This window comes from Mesocricetus auratus, unplaced genomic scaffold, assembly GCF_017639785.1.
Source record: "Mesocricetus auratus isolate SY011 unplaced genomic scaffold, BCM_Maur_2.0 Super-Scaffold_100676, whole genome shotgun sequence".
Taxonomy (NCBI): domain Eukaryota; kingdom Metazoa; phylum Chordata; class Mammalia; order Rodentia; family Cricetidae; genus Mesocricetus; species Mesocricetus auratus.
Window position 1 is genome coordinate 96,855,985 of NW_024429266.1, and position 27,496 is coordinate 96,883,480.

The 27,496-nt window shown below is 40.9% G+C and overlaps 1 protein-coding gene across 2 annotated transcripts in view; it reads left to right on the forward strand.

Moving 5' to 3' along the window:
- The first annotated feature begins 291 nt into the window (after positions 1 to 291).
- Positions 292 to 27,496, forward strand: part of Adgre3 (adhesion G protein-coupled receptor E3) — a 51,711-nt gene continuing 24,506 nt past the window's right edge. Inside the window, exons 1-6 of one of the 2 annotated variants that reach the window (XM_005081404.4) lie at positions 292 to 371; positions 13,343 to 13,433; positions 16,498 to 16,548; positions 17,112 to 17,234; positions 20,569 to 20,721; positions 26,267 to 26,485. In XM_005081404.4, coding sequence (XP_005081461.2) covers positions 13,385 to 13,433; positions 16,498 to 16,548; positions 17,112 to 17,234; positions 20,569 to 20,721; positions 26,267 to 26,485 — 595 coding nt within the window. In that variant the 5' untranslated portion in view covers positions 292 to 371; positions 13,343 to 13,384. The remainder of the gene's footprint in view (positions 372 to 13,342; positions 13,434 to 16,497; positions 16,549 to 17,111; positions 17,235 to 20,568; positions 20,722 to 26,266; positions 26,486 to 27,496) is intronic. The other variant, XM_021233726.2, reaches the window with a different exon arrangement.

The following is a 27,496-nucleotide window of genomic DNA, read 5'->3' on the forward strand; positions in this document are numbered from 1 at the left end:
GAGGGGATAATGGGGGGGGGATGGGGGAGGGCATGGGAGGAGGGGAGGGAAAGGGAGAGGGACCTGGAACTGACTTGTGAAGCAACCTTGTTTCTTATCTAAATTAAAAAAAAAAGAATAATAAAAAAAAATAAAAGTCATTTCCTAATGCACTTGAATATGACCCATCCTAGGCAGGATCTAGTTTGCACTGGTGAAAAGAGAACTAATTAGAATATTTTAAACAAACTCCTCAGCAAAAGTCCAGCCTCCTCATCTGACCACAAGATTCCTTGACAAAGGGGAGAATAAGATAAGTGATGCACTTCCTCTTTCGACAGTGCTGAGAATGTTCCAGACTGGGCGAGAAGCAACGATTCATCATCTCTGGGGTGAGTAGTTTTTAGATTAACAACTGGCCATAGAAAATAGGAAAAGTTTTCCTTGTGGTTTGGGGTCAGGGAAAACTGTTTTAGGTGCAAACTTCTGCAAGGAGACCCTCCTAACCATCCACTTTATCCTTTGAAGGGCATTCGTTTATCTCAAGTTCATTTTGCACATTGCTTGACCAAGGAATTTGTGCATTTCTGTGGTAGGAATAGACCAACAGAGTTGATCAGCACACTTACTGTATGTGGCTAATTGTGTGTGCAGAAGTTTAAAATGGACCATATGATAAATCTTTTTCTCTTAGTTTTGAAATTATAGTATAATTATGTAATTTCTCCCTTCACTTTCCTCTCTCTGATCCTTATGACATACCCTTCCTTGCTCTATTTTCAATTCATGGCTTCTCTATTAATTGTTATTAAATGCATATATATGTATATATTTCTGTATGTATGTATATGTATTGCTGTGTGCACATATATTCTTTATTTGTGTTCTAATCCTAGATTATTCAACACATTCCTTTCACTCTATACAAGTACAAACACAACCTTATCTAAAATGCTACAAAGTTATAAAACTCAAAACAAATTTTACAGTACAATAAAAGCAAAAAGAGGCAATGTATACATTGCCAAGGCTAACATGCAACATCATCATGAATGGCAGGATCATCATGAATGGCAGGCGATAACGGGGGTGGTGGTAGGTTCCATGAGGCCCCGTAGAACTAACTGGCTCACCGATTTCAGAGAGTAACAGAGACATGGGGACAGGGAAAGATACATGGTCAGACCTAACAACACAGCCACTTGGTACCCTGTCTGCAGATGTGACACAGCAACAGCAAGGGCGTGACCGGGCCATCTGACTGGTCCTCAGTCATCTGTGGAAAATGGTGTGATGCATTATGGAGGTTCGCTTGGTGCACATATATTCATAAATTCAACCTTCTCAGTTTGTACAATGTTACTGGGATGCATGTCTTCAGTCCTGATAATTTGATACTAAGTAGTCAACTGGTGTGCTTTTCCCTGTAGAAGACAATTTGTTCAACCCTCAGCATTTCTTAGATTCCAGTAGTATTTTGTATGTGGTTGAGGCCCCATGGTCTTTCTTCCAGACTTTAACAAATCTATTGTGTTCTTGTTCAGCTTATGTTTAGACAGTCTTGTTGGTAAGAATTTATGGTGTAGCCTCAGGCATCATTAGGAGATCCAGTCTCACAGAATGTTGACTGACCCTCTGGGTCCCTGAGCTAAAGTATATGGTGCCTTCAGCAGTAGGAGCTGTCCTACCACCTCCAGGGAGCAGTCAAAATAAACAACAATATCTGAATGTTTTAAACTCTTATTGAACAATCATGACCAAATACTTTCTTCCCCCTCTTCCTCAATGACTTCTCAGCCTTAGGTGTGGGAGTGTTTTGGAGATGCATCCCTTGGGACTCCCCACATCTGCATTTTGATTAGTTGTGGTTTTCTGCAGTGGTCTTCATCTATTGCAAAAAGACATTCCTTTCATGAGCAGTGAGGACTACACTTGTCTGTGCCTAAAAGGACATTTATTTGCAATATATTTAGTGATTATATTTGCTTAGTAAAATGGTGATTATTGGTTCTCATCCAAGATCCATAACTTAACTAGCCCTAGGTAGTTGACTAGGCTTGGTATCCGGCATGGTTTCCCTCATGTTGAGTGGGTTAAGTATTGCTATTACTGCACTCTAACAGTTATTATGCCAGGCTGATAACTGCTGTGGTTCATGGGTGTCATAGCTGGGCAGGACTGTTGGTGCCTTCCTCTTTCGGAAACTTGCATAGTGCCTTCTGGACCATGGCAACTATACTTCAGGGAGATAACATTAAGAAGCGCTACCAGGATTTTCTTGGGTCCTTGCTCTGAAGTACATAGTACCTTCAGCAGTAGGAATGGTCCTTCCACCTCCAGGGATCAGTCAAGGTAAACAGCAATAGTCTGAATGTTTTAAACTCTTACTGAACAATCATGACCAAATACTCAAAAAGGACAGGCTCTCATGACTGATGTTTGTGGTGACTCTTCTTTGGGTTTTATAGCAGGCAAGCAGAAAAAAAAGGTTCTGTGAAGATTGAGGAATGAAACTTGGCTCAGTCAGATTTTAGTGTAACAATCCTTGCTGGACCAGGACTTCTAGAGTCTGATCCAGATCAGTTTATTTCACCATATTTAAACATAGCACAATTAAAATTTTTTAAAAATTATTTTTATTTAAATTAGAAACAAGCTTGCTTCACATGCCAGTCCCGGATCCCTCCCCTCCCCTCCTCCCCTGCCCCTCACCAACCTCCACAACCCCCTACCCAATCCCTGATCCACTCTCCAGGAAGGGTGAGGTCCTTCATGGGAGATCTCCAAGGTCTATCATATCATTTGGGGCAGGGCCTAGGCCCTCCCCCAAGTGTCCAGGCTGAGAGAGCATCCCTCCATGTGGAATGGGCTCCCAAAGTCCATTCAGATGCTAGGGATAAATACTGATCTAGTACCCAAGGCCCCAAAGATTGCCGATGCCTCCTCACTAACACCCATGTTCAGGGGGTCTGGAACAGTCACCTCTAATCCATCAGTCTGGGGTTCACAATCTCCCCCTTGTTCAGGTGAGCTGTTTCTGTGGGTTTCACCCACCCAGTCTTGACCCCTTTGCTCATCACTCCTCCCTTTCTGCAATTGGTTTCCAGGAATTCAGTTCATTGTTTAGCTGTTGGTGTCTGCCTCTGCTTCCATCAGCCACTGGATGAAGGCTCTAGGATAGCATATAAGGTAGTCATCAATCTCATTATCAGGGAAGGGCATTTAAGGTAGCCTCTCCACTTTTGCTTAGATTGCCACTCGGTGTCATCCTTGTAGGCCTCTGGAAATCTCACTAGTGCCAGATCTCTCCTCAAATCTATAATGACTCCCTCTATTATGGTATCTCTCATCTTGCTCTCCTCTGTTCTTCCCCCAACTCAACTTTCCTGCTTCCCCATGTCCTCTTCTCCCCTCCTCTTCTCCCCCTCACTTTTCCCCATCTCCCTGTCCCTTCCCTCATGCTCCCAGTCCACTCAGGAGATCCTGTCCCATTCCCCTTCTCTGGGGTACCATGCATATCTCTCTTAGGGTCTTCCCTCTTTACCAGACTCTCTGGTGGTGGAATTGTAGGCTGGCACTTCCCTGATCCATGTCTAAAATCCATATATGAGTGAGTACATACCATGTTTGTCTTTTTGTGACTGGGTTACCTCACTCAAGATGGTTTCTTCTAGTGCCATCCATTTGCCTGGGAATTTCAAGATTCCACTTTTTTTTTCCCTGCTGAGTAGAACTCCATTGTGTAAATGTACCACATTTTCTTTATCCACTCTTCAGTTGAGGGGCATCTAGGTTGCTTCCAAGTTCTGGTTATTACAAATAATGCTAACATAGCACAATTTTGAAAAAGTATTCATATAACAAATAACTCATTCCCAAATGCACATGATTACACTGAGATTCCTTTAAAAAGTTCACCTGGCTTCTTTCATAAGCATGGGTACTGCCAACTCAGAGATAGTGCCCAAGATTTAGGGTCTAGGGAGTTTGACTGAGGTAAGCAGTCAGGATTGGCCTGGCCCTGAGATAACATAGAAGCCACTTAGGCTATTATGAAGGACAAGTGACCCCATTCATAAGGGTGGGCTTTATGGTCTAAAAGCAATGCTCAAGATTTGGGGGAAAATATCTTAGACAAGCAAAAACAAATTCCAAGAGATATGGCAGATTCTGTCTCATCAGACAGCAAAGGATCGCTAGGTTGTAAAGAGGACATCGTTCCTGGCATTCCAGGAAGAGCAGCCTAGTACCTCATTCTTTTGAAGAGGTGGGCTGTGTGTTTAACTTTCCTGGCTTCTCCAGTGGTCATTTATGTGCACAAGGTTCTTTGCTTTTTACAGGTGTTTGGGAGATCCTGGATTTCCTCTAGCTTTTGGATCATAATTAGCACAGATTGGAAATTTTCATTGAAACTAGATATGTATAATTATATACAAACTTATTTAGTGAGGAATTTTTAGGTAAGAATTTAACAGTATGATTTATTATGAAATTTTCAGACTTCCCTACTGTAATTTTTTCCTTGTCCCTCCTTGTGTTTTTATAACCATTCTCTTCCCAATTAGAAACCAACCCCCATTTTGCCACTTTTCTAGTAAGGTGATTCGCACCCTGCTATTCCCTTCTCCATCACTCTCTAGCAATAGTTGCTTTTGAATTTCTTGATTCCTGCAATTACTCCAGGGTGTGTACTCTGAAGATTTGGAGATAGGAGCCTTCAATGATACTGAACATGGGAGGATTCTCTTTTCAGGTGTGGGTTATTTCACACAATAACTATTTCCTAGTTATTGTGAATAAAGAAACAATGAATGGAGCTGAGCACGTATCTTTGTAGTCAGATGTCAAGTCCTCTGGGAAAATGTAGTATAGCTGGGTTGTACAGTAGAGTTATTTTTATCCTTTTGAGAGTTCTTGATACTGATTTCCTTAATGTTTGTACCAGTTTAGAACAGGCATTGGCTGGTTTTGTGTGTCAACTTGACACAAGCTAGACTCATCAGAGAGAAATGGGCCTCAGTTAAGGAAATGCCTCCATGAGATCCAGCTGCAAGGCATTTTTTCAATTAGTGATCAATGCGGGAGGGCCCAGTCTGTGGTGGGTGGTGCCATCCCTGAGCTGGTGGTCCTGGGTTCTTTAAGAAGGCAGGCTGAGCAAGCCATGGGGAGCAAACCTGTGCGCAGCTCCTCCCCTGTCCCCCATAGCCTCTGCACCAGTTCCTGCCTCTGGGATCCCACCCTCTTTGGGTTCCTGTTTGACTTCCTTCAGCAAGGAATAGCAATGCTGAGGTGTAAGCCTAATGAACCCTTTCCTCCCCAATTGGCATTATGGTCATGGTGCTTTGCACAGCAAGAGAAAACTTTAGTCTAAGACAGAATGCCACCAACAGTGAATAAGGGTTCCATTTTCCCCAAGTCCCCTTTGTTATCATTGTCACTCAGGCTGCTATAACAGGAAACAGCACAGTTGCTTAGATTTACATTTTTCTAATTGTTGAGGACAATGAATATTTTTAAAAGGCACTTCCTAGCGGTTTTCCCCTACTTTTTTCTATTTACATTAGAAACAAGTTTGTTTCAAATATCCTCTTCCTCCCCTCCTCTCCCATTCCCCTCCAATCCCTCCAGTCCTCCACCCAATCCCCACTTCACTCACCAGGGAGGGTGCGGCCCTCCATGGGTATTCTCCATAGCCTGCCATTTCATCCAGAGCAGGGCCTAAGGCCTAGGCCCTCCCCCATGTATCCAGGCTGAGAGAGCATCCCTCCATGTGGAATGGGCTCCCAAAGTCCATTTGTACGCCAGGGATACATACTAATCTACTACCTGAGGCCCCGTAGATTGCTGAGGCCTCTTCAATGACACCCAAATTTAGGGGGTCTGGATAAGTCCCTTGCTGGCCTCTCAACCATTAGTCTGGGGTCTATGAGCTCACTCTTGTTCAGGTCAGCTGTTTCTGTGGGTTTCACCAACCTGGTATTGACCCCTTTGCTCACTACTCCTCCCTCTCTGCAACTGGGTTCCAGGAGTTCAGTTCACTGCTTAGCTGTGTTTCCTCCTACTTTTAAGAATTCTCTGTTCAGGTTCCTGGCCAAGTTTCTGAGTGGGTCATTTCTTTTTGGTTGTTTCTTGTGTATTGAATTCTTTGTATATGTGGATATTAATCCTTTACTAGGTGAATAGCTGGCACTTACTTTCTCCAAAACTGTGGCCTTCTTCTTCACTCAGGTGAATGTTTCTCTACCTGTGCAGCTTTTGAGATTTGTGAAGTCCCACTGTTGTGTCACCAAACCAACAAGAGACCAGATCCCCAGATCTGATACAAAAGCAAAGAGTCTTTTTAGTATACGAGTTAACTCGGGTACTCCATTTGTCCGACAGAGCAGGTAAAGTAGGAGGGATCCTGAACAGCAGTGGGGCAGAGCATATATTGGGGGTAGAGAAAGTGGGATATTTGGGGATCTGGTAGTTTCATAGTAACAGTCTCAGGATTAGCACAACTCTGGGATGGGGAACCTGTCCAGAGTTGATTGGTTAGTTGCAGCTACAGAAAAGTTGCTATGCCTGGAGGCCATCCAAGGGCCATTGCTACCTACTGCATTCTATTATTATCAGTAAAGCACATCCAAAGCCCGCCTACTAATTTCTGACTGGTTCCTTACCACATGGAGGATATCTGGCAGCTTCTTCCCAGTAATCAGGGTGAGGTCGGGCAAGGAGGTGGTGGTGGTAGGATGGTTCAGCACATCCTGCTGAATCAGGGGCCTACATCTTGCTGGGTCTTTTTCTGCAGCCTGTCATAGCTGCCAAAGCAGGGGGCAGGTTGAGGGTCTGGGTCCTTCATCACTTGGCAATTGCTGGCCTTAATTCTTGGGCAAATGGAGTCCTACACAGATAGTCCCTTTCCTGAACCTTTATCATGTTGGCTATTACCTATGTTTTATCTTAGCCATTTAATGATTAATGTTTAGGACCTTAATTTATTTGGAATTAGTTTTCATAAAAGGTGATAAATTATTTTTGCATGTGGATATCCAGTTTCCCAGAACCATTTGTTGAAGATTCTTCCTTTTCTCCAGCTTGTTTTAATTTTTTTGTTGTTTTGTTTTTTGTGTTTTGGCATGTTTGTCGGTCATTAACAAGATGAAGATGAAGTTAGTTGTCCTTATGTTTGAATCCTTGTCCCCCCCCCACTGGCCCACATATTGATTCTTGGAGCTAGTACTTTTATTATAATTACTATGGATTAAGATCTGGGAGATAATCCATCTAGGATTGATTCTTCTTCTTCAGGATTATTTTGGCTATAGTGAATCTTTTATGATTCCATATGAATTTTAGGGTAGGTTTTGGTAAAGCTATGGAGAATGAAATGGGGATCTTTTTAAAATTGGGATTGAATTTGAATCTGTAAATAGCTTCTGAAAAATGGTCTTTTTATGATGTTAATCCTATAAACACATAAGCATGAGATATCTTCACATTTTCTAGTTTCTTTTTCCCCCCAAAGGCTTAAAATTTTAATTGTGTGGTCTTTTAGTTCTTTATTAGATTTGTTCCTAAATATTTTTATTTACTTTGAGGTTATTGTAACTAGGAGTGTGATCATGCTCTCCTTCTCTATGTTTGTTGATGGTGTATAGAAAAGCTATTGATATGTGCAAGTTGGTTTTCTATTCTACTACATTGCTAAATTTGTTTATTGTTCATAGAAATTTCCTGGTGAAATTTTTGGGATCCCTAATATATAATATTATCTCATCTGCAAACACGGATAGTTTGATCTCTTTCCCAATTTGTATCCTTTCAATTTCCTTCTCTTGCCTTCATGCACCAGCTAGTACTTCAAGCACAATATTGTAAATGAATAGGGATAGTCACCCCATATCATTCCTGATTTCAGTGTGATTGTTTCAAGCTATTCTTCACTTAGAATGATGTTAGCTGTTAATTTCTCATAAATAGCTTTTAATATATTGAACTCTGTTCCCTCTAGTCCTCTACTTTCTAGTACATTTATCGAGAAGGCATATTGAATTTTTTCAAATGCTTTTTACTCTGGATCTTTTGAGATAATTATATGATTTTTGTCTCTAATTCTATTTGTATTGACTTGCTTGAGTTTACTGATCCCTGCATGTTAGGGATGAAGTCAACTTTGTAATTGTGGATATTCATTTTTAAAAATTATTTTTATTTAAATTAGAAACAAACTTGCTTCACATGTCAATCCCAGCTCCCTCTTCCTCTCCTCATCCTCTGCTCTCTCCAGCCCCCTCAGCCTCCTACCCAACCCCCACTCTGTTTCCCAGGGACTGTGAGGCTCTCTGTGGGGGATCTCCAGAGTCTGTCATTTCATCCAGGGCAGGACCTAGGCCATCTCCCAAGAGTCCAGGATGAGAGAGCATCCCTCATTGTGGGATGGGCACCATTTATATGACAGGGAAAATTACTGATCTACTACCCAAGGCCCTATATATTTCCTAGGCCTCCTCAAAGACACCTGCATTCATGGATTCTGAATCAGTCCCATGCTGCCTGCTCAGCCATCAGTCTGGGGTCCCAGAGCTCCCCCTTGTTCAGGTCAGCTGTTTCTCTGTGTTTCACCAGCCCAGTGTTGACCCCTTTGCTCATTACTCTTCCCTCTCTGTCACTGGGTTCCAGGAGTTCAGTTCAGTGTTTAACTGTGGGTGTCTGCCTCTGCTTCCATAAGTCACTGGATGGAGGTTCTAGGATGGTTTATAAGGTAGTCATCAAAGTCATTATCAGGGAGGGGCTTTTAAGGTAGTCTCTTCACTATTTCTTAGTTTGCCAGTTGGTGTCATCCTTGTGGATCTCTGGAAATCTCACTAGTGTCAGATCTCTCCTCAAACCTACAATGACTTCCTCTATTATGGTATCTCTCATCCTGCTCTCCTCTATTCTTCCCTGACTCAACTTTCCTGCTCCCCAATGTCCTCCTCTCTCCTCCTCTTTTCCCCATCTCATTTTCCCAGCTCCTTCTCCCCTCCCCCCATGCTCCCAATCTGCTCAGGAGATCTTGCCTCATTCCACCTTCTCTCTGGTATCATATATAACTCTCTTAGGGTCCTTCCTGTTTTCCAGACACTCTGGCAGTGGGATTGTAGACTGGCACTTCCCTGATCCATGTCTAAAATCCATATATAAGTGAGAACATACCATGTTTGTTTTTCTGTGACTGGGTTACCTCACTCAAAATGGTTTCTTCTATTGCCATCCATTTGCCTGCGAATTTCAAGATTCCATTGTTTTTTTTTTCCCAATGAGTTTTGCTCCATTGTGTAAATGTACCACATTTTCTCTATCCACTCTTCAGTTGAGGGGCATCTAAGTTGCTTCTAGGTTCTGGATATTTCAAATAATGCTGCTATGAATATAATGGAACAGATATACTTGATGTATGTATGTGCATCTTTTGGGTCTGTGCTTAAGAGTGGAATTGCTGGGTCTTGTGGTAGACTGATTCCCATTTTCCTGAGGAATCTCCATACTGATTTCCATAGTGGCTGTATGAGTTGGCACTCCCACCTGTAGTGGAGGAGTGTTCCCCTTTCTCCACATCCTCTCCAGCACAAACTGTCATTGGTGTTTTTAACAGGAGTGAGATGTTATCTCAGAGTTGTTTTGATTTGTATTTACCTGGTGGCTAGGGATATTGAGCACTTTCTTAAGTGTTTATCAGCCATTTTAGACTCCTTTATTGAGAATTCTCTATTCAGTTTAGTAGCCCACTTTTTAATTGGATCCTTTGGTGTTTTGGAGACTTGCTTCTTGAGTTCTTTGTAAATTTTGAAGATCAGCCCTCTATCAGATGTGGGATTAGTGAATAACTTTGCCCATTCTGTGGGATGCCGTTTTGTCTTGTTGGCTGTGTCTTTTGCCTTATGGAGGCTTCTCAGTTTCAGGAGGTCCCATTTATTAATTGTCAGTATTGATGCTAACAGGTAGATTTGTCATGAAATCGGGTACCTCAGTATTTGGTACATATATGTTTAAGATTGTAACATATTTTTGGTTTAATGTTTTCTTCATTAGATGGAAATGTCTCTCTTTGTCTCTTATAATTAGTTTTAGTTTAAACTTTATTTTAGCATGTATTAGGGCCTGCTTACTTATTGGTTCCACCTGATTAGAGTGCTTTTGTTCATCCCTTTAATCTTTAAATCTGTGTTTCTTATAGACAACAGATACATGAATTTTGTTTTTCATTGATCCATTCAGTCACCCTGTGTTTTTTGATCAAAGAATTGTGGCCATTGATGTTAAAAGATATTGTTGGAATGTACAAGTTAGCTGTGGTCATTGTGTTGTTAATTTTTGGTAGTGTTGTTTGTGTTCTCAATGGTATTTTAATAATATGGTTTTGTATTTCTTTCCACAGTCTCTCCAGCCCAAAATAGTGTTTCCTGTATTTTTTTGTTTTACATTTGCCTGCTTATGAAAAGTTTTTCTTTTTCTTCCAACTACGTTAAAAGATTTTGCTGGGTATAGTTTTCTAGGAGGCAATCATAGTTTTTAAAATTATTACTAAATATATTATTCTTAAATTACTATTAAATTTATTCTTCTCTCAAACAGTAATCCTGGCTGTAGCCTCCTCTTGCTCCCCTACTCTCAGTCATCCATTTCCCTTCAGAAAAGAGCAGGTCTCCCAGTGATATCAATTGGACATGGCGTAACAAGATGCAAAAAGATGAGGCATAAACCCTTGTGTCCACTCTAGGTGAAGCAACCCTGAGGGAGGAAAACATCCCATGAGCAGGCATAAACAAAATGTTAATGAAATGAATCCTAATTATATTCCGTTGTACTCATAGGATCAGTCCTTAGCCCAAGTGTAATCAGAGAGGCTTCCTCCAGCTTCTGATAGGAGTGAATACAAAGTCTCACAGCCCATCATTAGGCAGAGCTCAGGTAACCTGCAGAAGAAGAGAAGGAAGTGTTGTAGGAGCCAAAGGTGTTGAGGACACTAAGAGAACAGGACCCACGGATTCAAATAAACAGGCTCATGGGGTCTCACAGGGAAGTTTTATTATTTCACAGATTTGCAAAGAACAATGTTTTTAATGATGCAATGTACTTGATGTTCTTATCTTAGCTACCAGACACCCACTGTCATTTTCCTTCAGATTCTTTTCTCAATTTTTAGTGATTGTGTTAATAATGCAAAGCATTGCTGCAATGACTCATTTACAATGGCATTAAGCTCTTCCTGTATTTTCTTCTTCAGAAATGGATTTTTGTTTACATAAAGAACCTATATTTGGCTTAAAATGTAAAACAGCTAGTGCCATGGGAGTTTTAGTTACATCAGATTCCCAGATACATATTTTCAAAAGCAGTTGATACTGTAAGTTTTATAGGTGATTTCCAGGGGTATTTTATGAAAATGCAGACTCATAATGTGTTTCCTGCCATCTGACCTAGGAGAGACTCTTTCATGGATGACTTCATGCTAGTCATCGTGTTCTAGCATCCTTTGCTGTATCCACAAAGAAATCACGATTAGACTAAGAAAACTCTTCCAGCATTGATAAACTAGAGATGTAAGAATACGTCAGGCCTATATGCTGGACTGGGAGAGATGAAGGCTCACAGCATCAGGCCCTGTGAGCTATTACTACATTGCTTCAGGGTTGAGAACACAGGGAAGTATGGCCCTGTCACTCAGATGGTGGGTCACTGTTCTGAACTTTAACCCCCAAGAGTGGCTTGAACACATCACTGATAGGCATCCCACTGCTTCCAGCATGCATGAACTATAGCAACAGACAGAAGCTGACAACATCTGCGAGTCACACAACACCTGCTGATGTTTCAGTGTTATGCTGCAGACCTTCTAATAATGTCAACGGGGGATAGTGTTATAGCCCTCAAGTCTAGGGTCTCTGGACACCCAGAGTTTGGCAAGTCTCTGAAGCTCATATAGCGGATAGAAACTGCAGTTGCTTATCTTTATCTCTTCACAACACCCATCTTCATTGTTGCCGCTGCTTTCTGCCCCAACTCTTCAGCTGTCCTTTCATTGTCTTCGCTGCCGCCTCCACCCTCTCTTCTGTTTATTGCCACCTCTCCAGTTCTAACAGCGGTAAAGAGCAAAAGTTGGAGAAACTAAGCTTCATTGCACACACATTTACACCTATGTGGCACCTAAAGCCATCTACTGAAGCATGGGCAATCTACCGATGGCAACGTTCCTAAAGAAAAGTGACTCTCCTTCACCCAGCAGCGATGAACTGCAAGAAACTCCCCAACTATCAAAAAGAGTGCACTACTCTGGGAGCCCTTGGGACCCCATGGTCTATTATTTGCTTTTATTCCTTCCTTTCACTTGTGTCTGTGTGCCAGTGTGTGCATGTGTGTAGGTACATATGTGTGTGTTACATGCTTTTGAGTGCACAAATGTGTTTACTTGTGCATGCCCACACAGAAATCTGAAGAGGTAGTCAACTGACTTCTCTCATTCTCCTTTTTATTCCTTTGTGACAGGATAACTTGCAAAACTGGAAAATTGCCACTTTGTCTAGGGTGACTGGCCAGAAAGATTCAACTTTCTCCACCCTCCACTGCTGGAGTTACAAGCATGTGTAGCTGTCTCCATATTTTTACACAGATGTTAGTAATTCCAGCTTAGCTCCTTATACTTGCACACAGTGCCATGTCCTCAAGTCCAGGCTGTATACTTTTTCTAATAAAGAAAGTGTGAAATTCATAATTAAAAAAATAGGATGTTGACTATGAAGGCTCAGGTGGTGCAAATCCAGGAATGAGATGATATTCAAAAATCTTTAATTTCAGACATTAAAAATGAAGTTGTAGGGTTTTATAGAATGATAAGCTGACTACAGTTAATTATAATGTAGTATAGTCCCAGCTATTAAAAATAGACCCTAAGTGAGATCATAGAAAATGATGCACCTGTGAAGTAATAAATGCTCTTTGTTTCACATTATTTCACCATGCAGTGTCATATGTAAATGCAGCATTGCCCACCACAAAATGAATGTAACTGTTAGTGAAAACTTGAAATGCAACAGCAACAGTGAGTGTAAGAAAAACCTTACTGTGTATTCATCAATGTGTTCACTGAGTTTTAAATCCCAGCAGAACTGAGCTACATTGAATGCTGATTCATAGATGTTGATTGAGGAGTGGGCATGCCGGTTCTAATCAATGATACTCTAGTCATCTTTAACATGTAATTTCCTCAAGATGGGTTGTCAGATGTAGGTCCTGATGGAAAGAGACATAATAAGTCAATGGGTTTGATGTGAATTGTTTATCTGTTTTCTAACTTTTCTGACCACCAAGAGATGATTGTTCATAGATTCATTCATTCCAGGAACTCTCATTTAGTCCTGTTGGATAGATTCTGAGATCTTTGATGGTGGCAACTGGAGATATGGGAATCAGGTGCCTGCTGCATGCCACAGGTATGTGGAAAAGACTTCTCTAATCTCCTTGTGGCTTTGCTGTTTTAGCATTTCTTACTTACCCATAATTGTTAGTTTCTCCAATAACAGTATCATGTGACTGTGCTATTAAATCTTTCCTTCTTTTGAGAGTTCTCATGCAGTGCCTACAGGTACCAGGGAAAATGAAAACACATGCTGAATAAAACCAAACCAAACTTTCAGTAAAAGCTGATATTTTCACAGAAAAGCAAACTATCAGCTAACCTCAAAGATTTAAATGAAAATACACATTCATAAAATTTTCATCATCGTCGTCATCATCATCATCATGAACCTTCAGTGTTCAAAACTGTGCAAAGTGTTCTTGAACCTGACATATAAAAATGAAATTAAAATTGATTAATTGTGCATCACAGTTTAAGAAATTGTTTTGTATTTTGTTTGTATCTCCCTTGTCTACTTAATTCAGTCCACTTCCTGCCCCGACCCATGGGACAATCAATGTGGGACTGGGGACACCTAGGAGAGAGATGGGGCACAAGACAGAAATGAGAAACAGATGACAAGACAGGATTCTGATCAAGTTGACAACCTTTATTCATCCCAAAGGGATTTACATAGGGGAAGTGAGGAGGGGAAGGATTGGGGGTGTTAACGGTAGCTTCAGTGAGCCTGGTGGAGCAAAGGTCAGTGGGAAGGGTAGGTCATCAGAGCTTCCAAGAGTAGTTGTGGGTTCTCATGTTTACCCAAGGTTTAGTTCCTTCTCTGCAAGGTTGGCTGGAGTGGTCTTCTTAGAATAGCTGGAAACATTTTAGAAGCTGTCCTTATCTAGAACTTAGTATGTTGTAATTAAGTGCAAGCATAGATTAGATCACCTCAGAAAGGTGGTGAGACAGGAGGATTCCATCAGAGTCAGTTGGATCCTACAGGGCTGTTTTTTTTGTTTGTTTGTTTCCAAGAGCACTCTACTTCCTCTTATCTGGTCTGCTTGGTTATCTCACACTTAGCTGCAATCCCTCTTATTTATCTTCTTCAGCGTTTCCAACATCATAGTCTTAACCCTAACTTTCCATTTAACTCTAACATTTGCTTTCCTTGAACAGTGCAAATGTCTGTCCAAAAACATGTCAGCAGAATATGCTACTCTCCTTGGATTTTATACCACTTTCCTTGGATTTTCAGGGTCCTCCTCGGTAGAATTTGGGGAAGGAGAGGAAGTGGGGTTTGAGAGAGGCAGAGAAAAATCAACCTTCAGGCAAAGGGTTTCTTAGGGAGTTTCACCCACTTCAGAGAACACATAATTATCTTAAGGTACCTTATGTGAGAGTAGGGAGAAGAAAACTATTGTGTTCAGAGAATTAGGCCCAGGGGCAGCCACACTTCAGTTAGATTTAGAGGCATAGTTTTTTTGTCTTGTATTTTTGCTTGTGCAGGTGAAGGAAAGGCACAGAAGATACTCCTGGATAAGGAAGGGGCATGTGAAACAGCTTGGGCTTAGTGCATAGTGGAATGTTTCTGGCTTTAGCCATTCTCTACTTGGAGGTCTGTGACCTGGAAGGGGGAGACTTAGCTCTCATGACATCTATGAAATGGTATAGGAGGCTTTTGTATCAGCTAGAAGTTATGAGGCCCAACACACATAGTCTGTGCTTTTCTATTTTTCACTCTTCTTCCTGAGAATATCAGCATTCCTTCAGCTTAAATGCCCCTTATAAACACTATTCCCATCAGCCATGTGTATCACTTGAGCACAAGAAGTATGTTCAATGTCAGTAAAGATGTACCACATTTCTGAAACATGTACTGGATCAGTGACTCAGTACATACAAAATGCACAGCATCTTTAATAATATGTATACATATATACATATATATATATTTACACATGATTACATGGTAGAAGATGAATGCCTCAACCCTCTTAAATGACATAAAATATAGTGTTGAAATCAACTTCACGTTTTTGTGGAACTATGTAATCTTTTCATGACATACATGTCTGGAACATTTGAATCAGAGCACATGTGGATGCCCATAAAATACTTTCATAACATTAAATTTACTGGCATTCCTTTTGGAGATGGGGATATTTGTTGCCTGTCTCCCAAAATCCAAATAAGCAGTAATGGTTGCTGTGTTGGGAAAGAAACTCCTTGGCAGCACACCTGTCCCTCAGTTGACCATGTTGATGGAAATAAGACCTTACACATGCTCCTGGAAGTAACCTCTGTTAAACTAATTGGATCACCAAGTTAGACATAAGTAGAGCCTTCCCTTTGGATTTCTTTTAGATTTTTGTCCTAGTTTGCTTTATGATGCTATGGTAAAAATAAGCAACTTAGGGAGGAAAAAATTATGTTAGCTTACAATTACAATTCTTATAAAGAGAATTCAAGATAAGAACACAAAGAATTAAATGATGAAGAGACCAAAGAGGAACACTGCCTATTGACTTGCTTCCCATGGCTTTGTCAGCCAGCTTTCTTATACAACCCTGGACCACCTGCCCAGGGCTGGCACTGCCGCCAGTACCCTGGGCCCTCCCCTATCAATTACTAATCAAGAAAACAACCACAGATTAAAAAACTACTTCAGTAAAGATTCCCTCTTCCAAGTTATGCCAGGTTTGTATTGAGTTGACAAAAATCAAGCAGTGCACTTCTCTTTCGGAGAACAATAAAAACAGATTCAACCAGAAATGTCACCCAACATATGCATTCTTTTTGCATTGCGCTCTTCTTCATATGGCGATTATCTTTAGATTTATATACAATGTGGGTTTAGAGGCCTGCACGGGAAAGAGGGATGCCCAAATATAGAACGAAGACTGCGGGCGTGGCATCTGTGTGCTAGTCTGGAAGAAACATCTGAGTTCACTGGTGGGTTCACAGCTACAATAGGATGCACTGTTCTCTCTTCAGAATTTTCATGCTTGTCACAATTCACTATTACCACTGTAGTGGCTAAAGTGTATGAGTATAAGAGTCTTCTCTGTAGGGAAGACAGAGGCAATAATTCTGGCAAGCAGAGACAGAACCCCAAAGCAACCCAATTAGAACATTCCCTCCTCTTTCTATTTCAGCTCTTGGTGTCCTGTTGGTCTGGCCAATGATAAAACTGCAGAATGCTTCAGGTGAGTCTATCCATGGATAAAGGATAAAGCCTGGGGAAGTATAATGGGGTATAGAATGTTATTCCTTAGAAGCAAAGTGCTCACTGTTAAGTGTGGAACTTTTTAATGACCATTATATTGAGCACCATTGTCATACATCTAACATCTTCATCTTCACCATCATTGTTTCCACCACTTAGCTGAGCAATTACACATGTAATTTCATTTGATGTTCATGATATCACTATGATAAGATACCATAGTTATGAAGAAAACAAAATCCACACATGATATTTGGTTCCCTAGATAAGGAGCTGGCTCTAAGTCACAGAACTGTAAGACACTAACCAATGTTCTTGACCTTGTGTCAATGACCTTGTGTCATTGCTGGCACTGTGATGCATGTTTTGAACTCCTGTCATCACACCTACACATCAATACGGTCCCCTAATTGAAATTTGACAGCTCGGAAAATAGTTATTTTTGTAAGAAGATGGGTGTGAGGAGGCATTGTGGGTATCTATATGAAGATAGATACCAAAGGACATGAGATAATGCATAAATATGCTCTGTGTTTCCTGCAGCGTCCTGCCCTCAGTGCAATGAAAATGCTGCCTGCTACAACAGCACCCACTGCATTTGTAAAGATGGATTCTGGACAGGACCTGATAGTAGAATAATTATTGAGCCACATGTGAAATGTGAAGGTAAAGAAATCTGTCTTCATTTGCTTTCTATTGTGTTTAAGTCTCAAGAGGAGGAAAGGGTTCCTTGCATTACAGAGGGAATTCAGGGTGAGAAACTGGAGATGGAACCCGAAGCAGAAACCATGGAGGAGTGCTGCTTACTGAATTGTTCTTCATGGCTTGCTCAGTATGGTGATTTGAATGGTCTCCATGGGCTCGTATATTTAACTGCTTGGTTCTCAGTTGGTATAACTGTTTGGGAAGGATTAGGAGGTGTGGCTTGTTGAAGGCAGTGTGTCGCTGGGGGTGGGCTTTGAGGTTTTAAAAGCTCATGACCCTCCCAGTTAGGTCTCTCTTTGCCTCCTGCCTGTGAATCAAATGAGATGTAATCTCCCAGCTACTGTTCCAGCACCATGTGTGCTTATCTGCTGCCATGCTTCATGTCATGATAAGCCCCAATTATGATTGCTTTTGTCATAATGTTACTTCAAAACAATAGAACAACCTATGGAAGTCCCATTTTCAAAAAAAATCTTTGTTGTGCCATGTTTAAAAAAAAAGAAAACTAAAGAGCACAAACTGTTAGTTTACTTGTTATTAAAAGGTCTTATGCTCCTTGACCAAACATTGATAGATTATGCAGATTTCAGAGCTTTTTAGAAGAATCATTGACAAAGTAAATGTATTAACCAAGTGTATTAATATTATATTCTTTGGACAGACTGGGGCTATGTGGCTCTTTGGATCAAGGAATCTTTGATCTGTAGGCCTCTTTGTGACAATGTACCCTGAAATAAGTAACTTTGAGGAGGAATAGTTTGTCTTAGCTCATTGTATCAGAGTATAGTCCATCACTGCAGAAAAATCAAGGTGGGAGGGACGTTAAACATCTATTCCCAGCCACAGTCATGAACAGAGACAGAATGAATGACCGCATGCCAGATATGAGGCAGCCATTTCCTTTTCACTCAGTCTTGGGCCCCCGCTTAAGAAGTGGTTCTGTTCACATTCAGGGTGGGAGGTCTTCCCACCTCAGTAGAAGGAATCCTTCACAGGCATGCCCCCAAGCCAACAGAACCCACAATCTCTCTCACCGAGACTCCTTTCCAGGCCATTCTTCCTTCTGTCATGTTCACAATTAAAACTGACAACCGCGACTCTAGTTCTAAAGTGCATCAGTCTGACAACTAAAACGAATCATTGTTCACTCCGCTCACTTAAACTTCAACTATGCTCTGCCAGTAGTGAAAGTGGATGTTCAGAAGGACTGGCAGTGTTATTATGAGAAGAAATCAGAATCCTGGAAGAACCTACTGTGATTTCTAAGATCGTATGTCCTGGAACAGTGAAATTGGACCAGCGACATATGGGCAGTGGGAGCAAGAAAGTTAGTTTATAAAGAGAAAAAAACTAAAACAAGCCGGGCATTGGTGGCACACGCCTTTAATCCCAGCATTCCGGAGGCAGAGGCATGCAGATCTCTGTGAGTTCGAGGCCAGCCTGGTCTACAGAGTGAGTTCCAGGACAGCCTCCAAACAATACAGAGAAGAAACCCTGTCTCAGAAAAAAAATAAATAAAGAAGGAAACCAACAGTACTTCTTAAGTTTGAAGTAGACTGGTAAACTTAGAAAAGACAGAAGTTCACACTTTTTAAGCATTAGTTCTGGTCCTTTATGGATCATTTACATAACACCTCCTTCCTCTGTGAATTCCTTAAGCCTGGCCCCCACCTTATTTTATTAAATGGATCCCTGCTAGAAAGAGAATTCCAGTCCTTAAGTGAAATGTATTCTTTAATATATAAATACTGATGCCCTTCTCTCCTCCCGCCTATCTCTTGAGACAAATCAGGAAGGCTTTAAGTAGTATTCTCTTTCAACCTCACTTTTAACCATTTCTAATAATGATTTCTAATAATGACCTCATTTATCCTAACTTTATTCTTCTACTAGGTACATTTTGTTAATGTGATAAACACCACGACCAAAAGTAAGTTATAGAAGAAACAGTTTGTTTTGATTTATGGTTCCAGAAAAGGAGTCTGCAATGATGGAGATAGGCATAGCATCAGGAATCTATATAAACAGACAACATGACTGCTTCATTGTATGATTAAGGGGGAAATCATATTGTAGATATGAGATAGATAATAGCCAGCGACGTCTGGAAGAGTCCAGCGCAGAGACAGAAAGTAGATTTAACATGGCCAGAAGACTGGACATAGCCAGGGCTGAAGAAAGGAGAACATCAGGGGATGGAGAATAAAGAAAACATAGTGAGAGAAGTAGGAACAAAAGAGGGGGGCAGGGCTGTAAGGAATGTGTAACTGGGGGGGCATAGCCTATAAGCTGGATGGTGTTTAGGGTAGGGGAGGAGGTGAGAAAGGCTTGGATGCTAGCATGAACTTAGAAATGTGTAACAGGTATTAGTGATGCTGAGAGGGCCTAGAAGACAGCATGAGTTTTGATATGCTGAAAGGTACCACAAGTAGGCAGCCATACGTCCCGTTTGCCAGAGGTAAGGTAAATGACTCATTTCAGTAGATGGCAACCAGCTTCACAAGTTCCTGAAGAATGTTAGTTTTTATCTAACTGCCAGAAATCCTCCTACAGTCTAGGTTGAGATGATTAGATTTTGTTTTGGAGTTTGAGAAATTGGAGTTTCCTTTGGACCTAGCTGTACCCAGAACCTGAGAATTCACATATCATCCACAAATAGGAAACAGAGCAGGTGAACAAGAAGTGGGCCAAGGCTATAAACACTCTGTGTCCTCACTCAGTGGTCTGTTTCTTCCAGCAAAGCTGCACGTTATATATTTCCTGTAACCTATAGAATCAATGCTATGTATCCTGAATGTGAATGACAGGACTCCATAGACTTGAATTTCAGATGAAATAAAAGGGCAACAAAGGGAAAACCAACTTAGTACCAGTGTTCATTTCTATCTGCAGCCTGGTTGCTTACGCAATGTGACCAACTACCTCACATACCCATAGTTATGTCTTCCTGTTATCAGTGACTGCTTCCCACACTTACACACAAGTCAAAATAAGCCATTTCTTCCTTAAATTGCTTTTGTTATATGTTTGGAGACATAATTAAAAAATTTCTACAATTGTGCGCCTGTACCCACACATGCACAGATGAACACACACACACAAATTTCTGGAGGAGAATTGTGTTAAGTTTACACAAGGAGAACTGTCATCTTTATCTTACTGATTTATCCTAACAAAAAACAAAAGATATTGTTTGGTAAATTTACAAGTGAAATCTAGCAGTAGAGATGCTAATGGCAAGAGAAATAGATACAGCCATATGAAAATAAAAGCAAGTCATTTTCTTCATTTGCAGATATTGATGAGTGTCAATTGGGGATACCAGTGTGCAAGGATGTGTCATATTGTAAAAATAAAATTGGAGATTACATATGCAGCTGTGTAGTAAAATATCGTATCTTCAACTGGGTAGCTGGCATTGTTGATATTGATAATCCTGATTGTTATGGTAAGTCTATACATACATTTTTCCATTATGCAAAGGGAGGTGGGTGGGTAGAGCTTGTGACAGCTATGACACCATTGATTGGAATACTAGAGTTATTTTTGTATCTTCATCCCTCATCCTTTTCTGTATTTGATCTTTAGCAATGCAATGCCAACGGGATCAAATAATCATTTCCAAATAGGAACCTTCCAAATCTGTCTACAATGCAGGTCTCTTCCCATGTTCTACAAATGGGCAGCTCTGATTTTCTGCAGAACTTCACAGCTTCTTTATCTTGCACTAATACCAAATTCAGTTCACATGCCAATCTGTATTCACAGTATACCCCTTGAGTTCATGCTAATACTCCCAAGCCTTCCTTCATGTGCAACTCCTTTCTACAGCAATGACAAATTGGCCTCTCAAGATTTACAATACATTTTACTGCTCAGGTCACATAGAACATCATGCTTTAAATAATGCTGCATGAGGAGGTAGGATTCCATTTACAAATTGAATTTAGTATACAATGTAAAAATTTTTATTACATTTTTTTCACATGATAAATTTTGAGGTTTTCCCCTCCCCCAACTCCTCTCAGGTCCTCTTTTCTTTCCTATTCCTCTCAGGTCCTTCTGTCTTTCCTACTTACCTAATTTCAGGTCTCCTCACCCCCACCACCATTTTTCCATCCCAAAACAATAACAAAACAACAAAAACGAAGGCAAAATACCACTACATTCTCTGTCTTTTCCCTTTCTCCCTCCGTTCCTTCCTCCCTTCTTCCCTGCCTTCCTCCGTCCTTCCCTCCTTCCTTCCCTAGTCTCTCTGTCTGTCTGTCTGTCTGTCTGTCTGTCTGTCTGTCTGTCTGTCTGTCTGTCTCTCTCTCTCTCTCTCACACACACACACACACACACACACAAATCATGTAGTCTGTTTTGTGTTGTCCAACTATATTTACATATGGGTCTTGCACTAGAATGTGGCTGATATATTCACTGACACTCCACTGGAGAAAACAAAAAACCTGATCTTCCCTTTTCTGACAAGTATCAGTTGCATACAGCTTCTTGGTTAGGGTTGGGACATTATGTGTACTTCCCCTTCTTAGAGCTGGTATCTTCTCATTAGCAATTGAATTTAGGTCAGAGTATAAACTGAAATGAGTTATGTATAAATAAGAATAACAACAGAGTCAACTATGCTGCCTACACATTGGAAATAACAAATTACCCTAAAATTTGTACAATAAACAAGAAATAATCCTACTTTTGAACACTTTCTATGATTAGAGATCGAGGCATGAGTTAGCTGAGCTATCTATATATGTCTCTTGGATTCAGTCAAGGTGATTCTCAAAGGTACAGTTTTATTTGGGCCCTGAATTGAGGCAGTACCTACTACTACACTTACTCACATGGGTTCTGACAAGATGGTTTCATGTTTGCTTTGTGTTTAGGCATGCTATTGATAGGTAGTCCAGTAGTCCCTAGAATTTACGTCTCTCCTCAACCACCACCCTGGAATTGAAATTCAAACATGCCTGGACTTTCAAATTATTTTCATAAGGCTTTCCTTCCAGGATAGGAATATAGTAAACTAGCATGCTTGGTTTTTCACTAGCATCTACCCAGGTCTCTCTATGTTACGCTTAGTTTTGAGCAGTTACTCAAAGGATAATTTAGACTGAATTAACTGACAGATTCTCTATAGTGTGACTTTCACTGTGAAAATGAGCAATCATCTGTTTGCCTGAGATATGGTACCAATGGCAGGTGAGAGAAATGACATCACCCATGTAGCTTAGTGAATGGATAAGTTTACTGAAGTTATCTTCTAGGTAAGTGATTACAAAAAGGCAGTGATGGCACTAAAAACCCCATTCCAACATGGATGACAACTCACACAAACTTTGTCCCTAGAGAGATCTTTCCTGAGATTTAAGCACTAGGATGACTGGAGAGTGTCCTCTTTCTATATGTTACTACTGCTTATGTAGCCCATGGTAGGGGCCTTGTGAATCTTCTAAGTTCCGTGTGCTTCCTGAGACTGGAATTGTTTACTCCTGAGTTTTAGGAAGCCCTCTTCCAAAATGGAACATTTCAGTTCTGAGGAAACAGCCATAAACGCTCCACTCCCCCTTTCTCCAGCTCTCACATTCTTTCTGCCAGCTCTTCCACAATGTCCTCTAAGCCTAGGCTGTGGACACATTGGTATTGATCATCTTTGCTCCTTCTTCCGTGTCTGAGAATCAGGTAACTGTGTCACAGAAAGACTTACTCTGTGGATATGGTACAGTTGTGAGTCTCTGCACTATATTTCTACCCACAATAAAGACGTTTCTCTCAATAACTAACGTTTGGGAGACAATTTGCTGAAATTATACATTTATTAAACAGAACAAGCACTGTGCTATCTTTGGGGCCTTTGACTTCTATCAGTGGCTTACAGTATCAGATGTGAGTTGTGAATGAGACCTTAATAGAAAGCAGTCAGTTATACTCGTAACACCCATGCCATGATTGCACCAGTGGGCATAACTTGTCCAGCATGTAGTTGAATAGCATGCAGGATTTATAGTCAAATACAATTATTAGTGACACTTCCATTGCCAAAGTTCACATAGTACTTTCCACCATTTTGAAAGCCAGTCTACAAAGGGGAAGGGCATCCAATATGACACAAACTTATTTATCTGTGTTCTTCAGCCAACTATTTTGGTGTCTTTAGCAATAGGTTTTGCCATAAAGTTCTGCCATGCAACACTCAAGTATTGGTAATAGTCTTTATTGTTTGTGGGACTTTGTGTGCCTTTTAGTCAACAATACATAGGGAGTCAAGCCATCTCTGACAGAAAGATTTTCCCTTAATGTTATGTCCTCTGGAGTGACATTTCCTACTCACAATAGCTCTATTTGTTCTTCTAGATGCTTTACAAACTTGTAAGACACTTAAGGGTTACAGTTACATAATGAAACTTTTTAAATGAGGGTGCACAGGACCTCAGACATCCCCCACCATTATCTCCAAGTAAATACCAGTTGTTCACTAAAAATGAACCATTAACAAGAACCAGCAAAATATGAAGTGATTTCATTACTTCTATAAGTTATTTAATCAAAAAGGCAACATCAGTACAGCAGCATGGAAGAACACTTAACTCTCTGTTGTCCTCCATTACTCATAGACTTCTTCTATGAGTTCCTGGTCCTCATCAGTCAACTGCTACAATGCTGTGTATCTTTTTTTTTTACAACACCTTTTCTTATTATATATTTAAATTGGAAACAAGCTCGCTTACCAAGTCAGTCCCAGCTCCCTCTCCCTCCCCTCAATGCCTGCTCCTCCCTCAGCCTCCCCATCTAAACCCCACTCCATTCCCCAGGGAGGGTAAGGCCCTCCATGGGGGAATCTCTAGAGTCTGTCAATTCATTCCAGAGAGGTCCCAGGCTCTCCCCCAAGTGTCCAGATTGAGAGAACATCCCTCATTGTGGGATGGGCACCCAAAGTCCATTTGTGTGCCAGGGATATATACTGATCTACTACCCAAAGCCCCATAGATTGCCTAGGCCTCCTCACTGACACCTACATTCAAGGGGTCTGGATCAGTCCCATGCTGGCTTCTCAGCCATCAGTCTGGGGTTGAAGATCTCCCCTTTGTTTATGTCAGCTGTTTCTCTGGGTTTTACCAGCCCAGTCTTGACCCCTTGCTCATCACTCCTTCCTCTCTGTCACTGGGTTCCACGAGTTCAATTCAGTGTTTAGCTGTGGGTGTCTGCCTCTGCTTCTGTCTGTCACTGGATGGAGGTTCTAGGATGGTATATAAGATAGTCGTCAAAATCATTATCAGGGAAGGAAATTTAAGGTAGTCTCTCCATTATTGATTAGTTTGCCAGTTAGTGTCATCTTTGTAGATCTCTGGAAATCTCACTAGTGACAGATCTCCCCTCAAACCTAGAATGACTTCCTGTATTATTATATTTCTCATCCTGCTCTCCTCTATTCTTCCCCCAACTCAACCTTCCTGTTCCCCCATGTCCTCTTCTCCCCTCCTCTACTCCCCTCTATGTTTCCTGGCTCCCTCTCCCCTCCCCCACCATGCTCCCAATCTGTTCAGGAGATCTTTCCTCATCCCACCTTCTCTGGGGTATCACGCATATCTCTCTTAGGGTCCTTTCTGTTTCCCAGACTCTCTGGCAGTGGGATTGTAGGCTGACACTCCCCTGATTCATGTCTAAAATCCACATATGAGAGAGTACATACCATGTTTCTCTTTTTGTGACTGGGTGTTGTCTGCTAGTGCCATCCATTTGCCTGGGAATTTCAAGATTCCATTGTTTTTTTTTTTCTGCTGAGTAGTACTCCATTGTGTAAATGTACCACATTTTCTCTATCCACTCTTCAGTTGAAGGGCATCTAGGCTGCTTCCAGGTTCTGGCTATTACAAATAGTGCTGCTATGAACATAGTGGAACAGAAGTCCTTGTTGTATGAATTTGCATCTTTTGGATATATGCCTAGGAGTGGTATTGCTGGGTCTTGAGGTAGGCTGATTCCCATTTTCCTGAGGAATCATCATACTGATTTCCATAGTGGCTGTACAAGTTGGCACTCCCACCAGCAGTGTAGGAGTGTTCCCCTGTCTCCACATCCCCTCCAGCATAAACTGTCATATGTGTTTTTGATTTTAGCCATTCTGACAGCCTATTTCTCCTAGTGTGCCTTCAACACCTGAGATTCTTTCTTCCATCTTTCGTATTCTGTTGGTTATGCTTTCATCTGTAGTACCTGACCGTTTCCCCAGTTTTTCTATTTCCAGCATTCCTTCAGACTGTGTTTTTTTTATTGTCTCTATTTCAGCTTTCAGTCCTTGCATGGTTTGAATTATTTCTTGTAATTTTTGCTTTGTGTTTTCCTCCCTTTATTGCAGTTGTTGGATTTTTTGGTTTGTTTTTTCTTCCATTTCTTGCATTTTTGGTTTGTTTTTTCTTCCATTTCTTTCAGGGATTTTCTCATATCCTCTTTGAAGGTGTTTTTAAGGTATTGCCTTCTGCTTCATCTGCATTGGGGTTTTCAGGTTTTGGTGTAGAATCTCTAGACTCTGGTGGTGTCATATTTGTTTTTTTTTGTTGTTGTTGATGATGAGTGTGTTCTTTTATTGTCTCTTTCTCATCACTTCTTACAGTGGGTGCAGAAAGAGCCTCTTCCTCTCCTGGTGGGTAGGTGACCAGGGTTCCCTTTCGGTGGTTGCAAGCAAATCCCACGAAGGGCTCTTTACCACGGATTTAATTTACATTCTCTTATGTTTTAATCCAGCCAGGTCTAGGAAATAGCCAGCCAATGCCTGCATCTTGTGCTCTCCCTTTTCTGCTTTCCCTGCCAAATCAAGAGACTAATGTAATGTCTTTCTCAGTGTGATTCCTCTCCTATCTGCTAAGCTCGTTCTGGGAAGAAACCTGAATTTAGTTGCACACAGCAAAGGCCAAGCAATGGATGCCATAGCTTGCTTACGGCTCCTCCCATATATGCTAATTTCAAGGATTATAATGTATTTTCTACTCCATCAGGAGATTGGTGGACATTCCTACAGTGGCTTAATGGACTCCAGTCATCAATGATGCCTGCCACCATATACCAAATAGAAGATGGCCACACTGTGATTCCTCCCACGGACACTCTACTCTCAGACAGTTTACCCTCAGTTGTTTATCCTACCTTCCATCACAGGGAGCACACTACCACCACTACAGCAAGAAGGCACAACATACCTTACTATATGAGGAAAGGTAGCCATATTGGGATTGCCTCTGCAGACATCCATCCTCACAAACACCAGACACTGTTAAATGCCCTACAATCCAACACAGGTGCCACACGGATGTTGCTTTCCTAAAAGTCTCTGGTTTTGTTGGTGCCATATGACTTTTCTTGGATGATACAAACAAGTTATCTATTCGCCCCATATCGCACACCATTGATTAATCAAAGAAATGATTCTACTACATCTAACTTACTGAGCCAGTGAGTTTATTAGAGTTACTTACAAGAGTGTTGTTGAGTGGTTATGAATAGGAGCTGTATCTACAAGCCCACAGAACAGGGACTGCAGCTCACTACAGACATGGAGTTCTCTTAACACATTTTAAAAAGTAGTTCATCAGATCTAATTGGAAAATCTTCTCTCCTCAGCAATTATTACAGCTTAAATAACCAAGGGATGGGAGGGGAGTCTTGTGGATCTTTTAAGTTTCATAAACTTCCTTGAGGCTTTTGAAGTTTGTTTATTTACTGAGTTTTAATCGGCCTTCTCCAGAAGAGAATGTTTCAGTTCAGAGGAGATAGCTAAACAATAAAGGTACTATTTCCCTTCTAAAATCCTAATTAGTAAAAGCATGTCTAAGGCCAAACATAAAAATATACCACAATAGTAGCAAGGGCTTGGGAAGAATAAAGGATTTGGTGGGAGGTAGGAAACAATATGAAAGGAAAACAGCATGGAACATGAACAAAGACAATTTACTTACATATTAAGAAGGAAGAAATAACTTAAATTTTGACTTTACAATATATTTTCTACTTTTTAACATGTTTTTATTTATTTTTAAGAATTTATTTTGAAAATTTATTTTGTCATATTCTTTCCCCTCCTAGAACTTCTCTTAAATCCTTGCCTCTCCTTACCCATTCAACTACATGTTCTTCCTCTCTTAAAAATGCAAAAGCCAACCAAATAAACAGCAACAAAAACAATAAGAAGATGGATGGGCTGCAGAGCAACCAGGAAAAATCCAACTTGA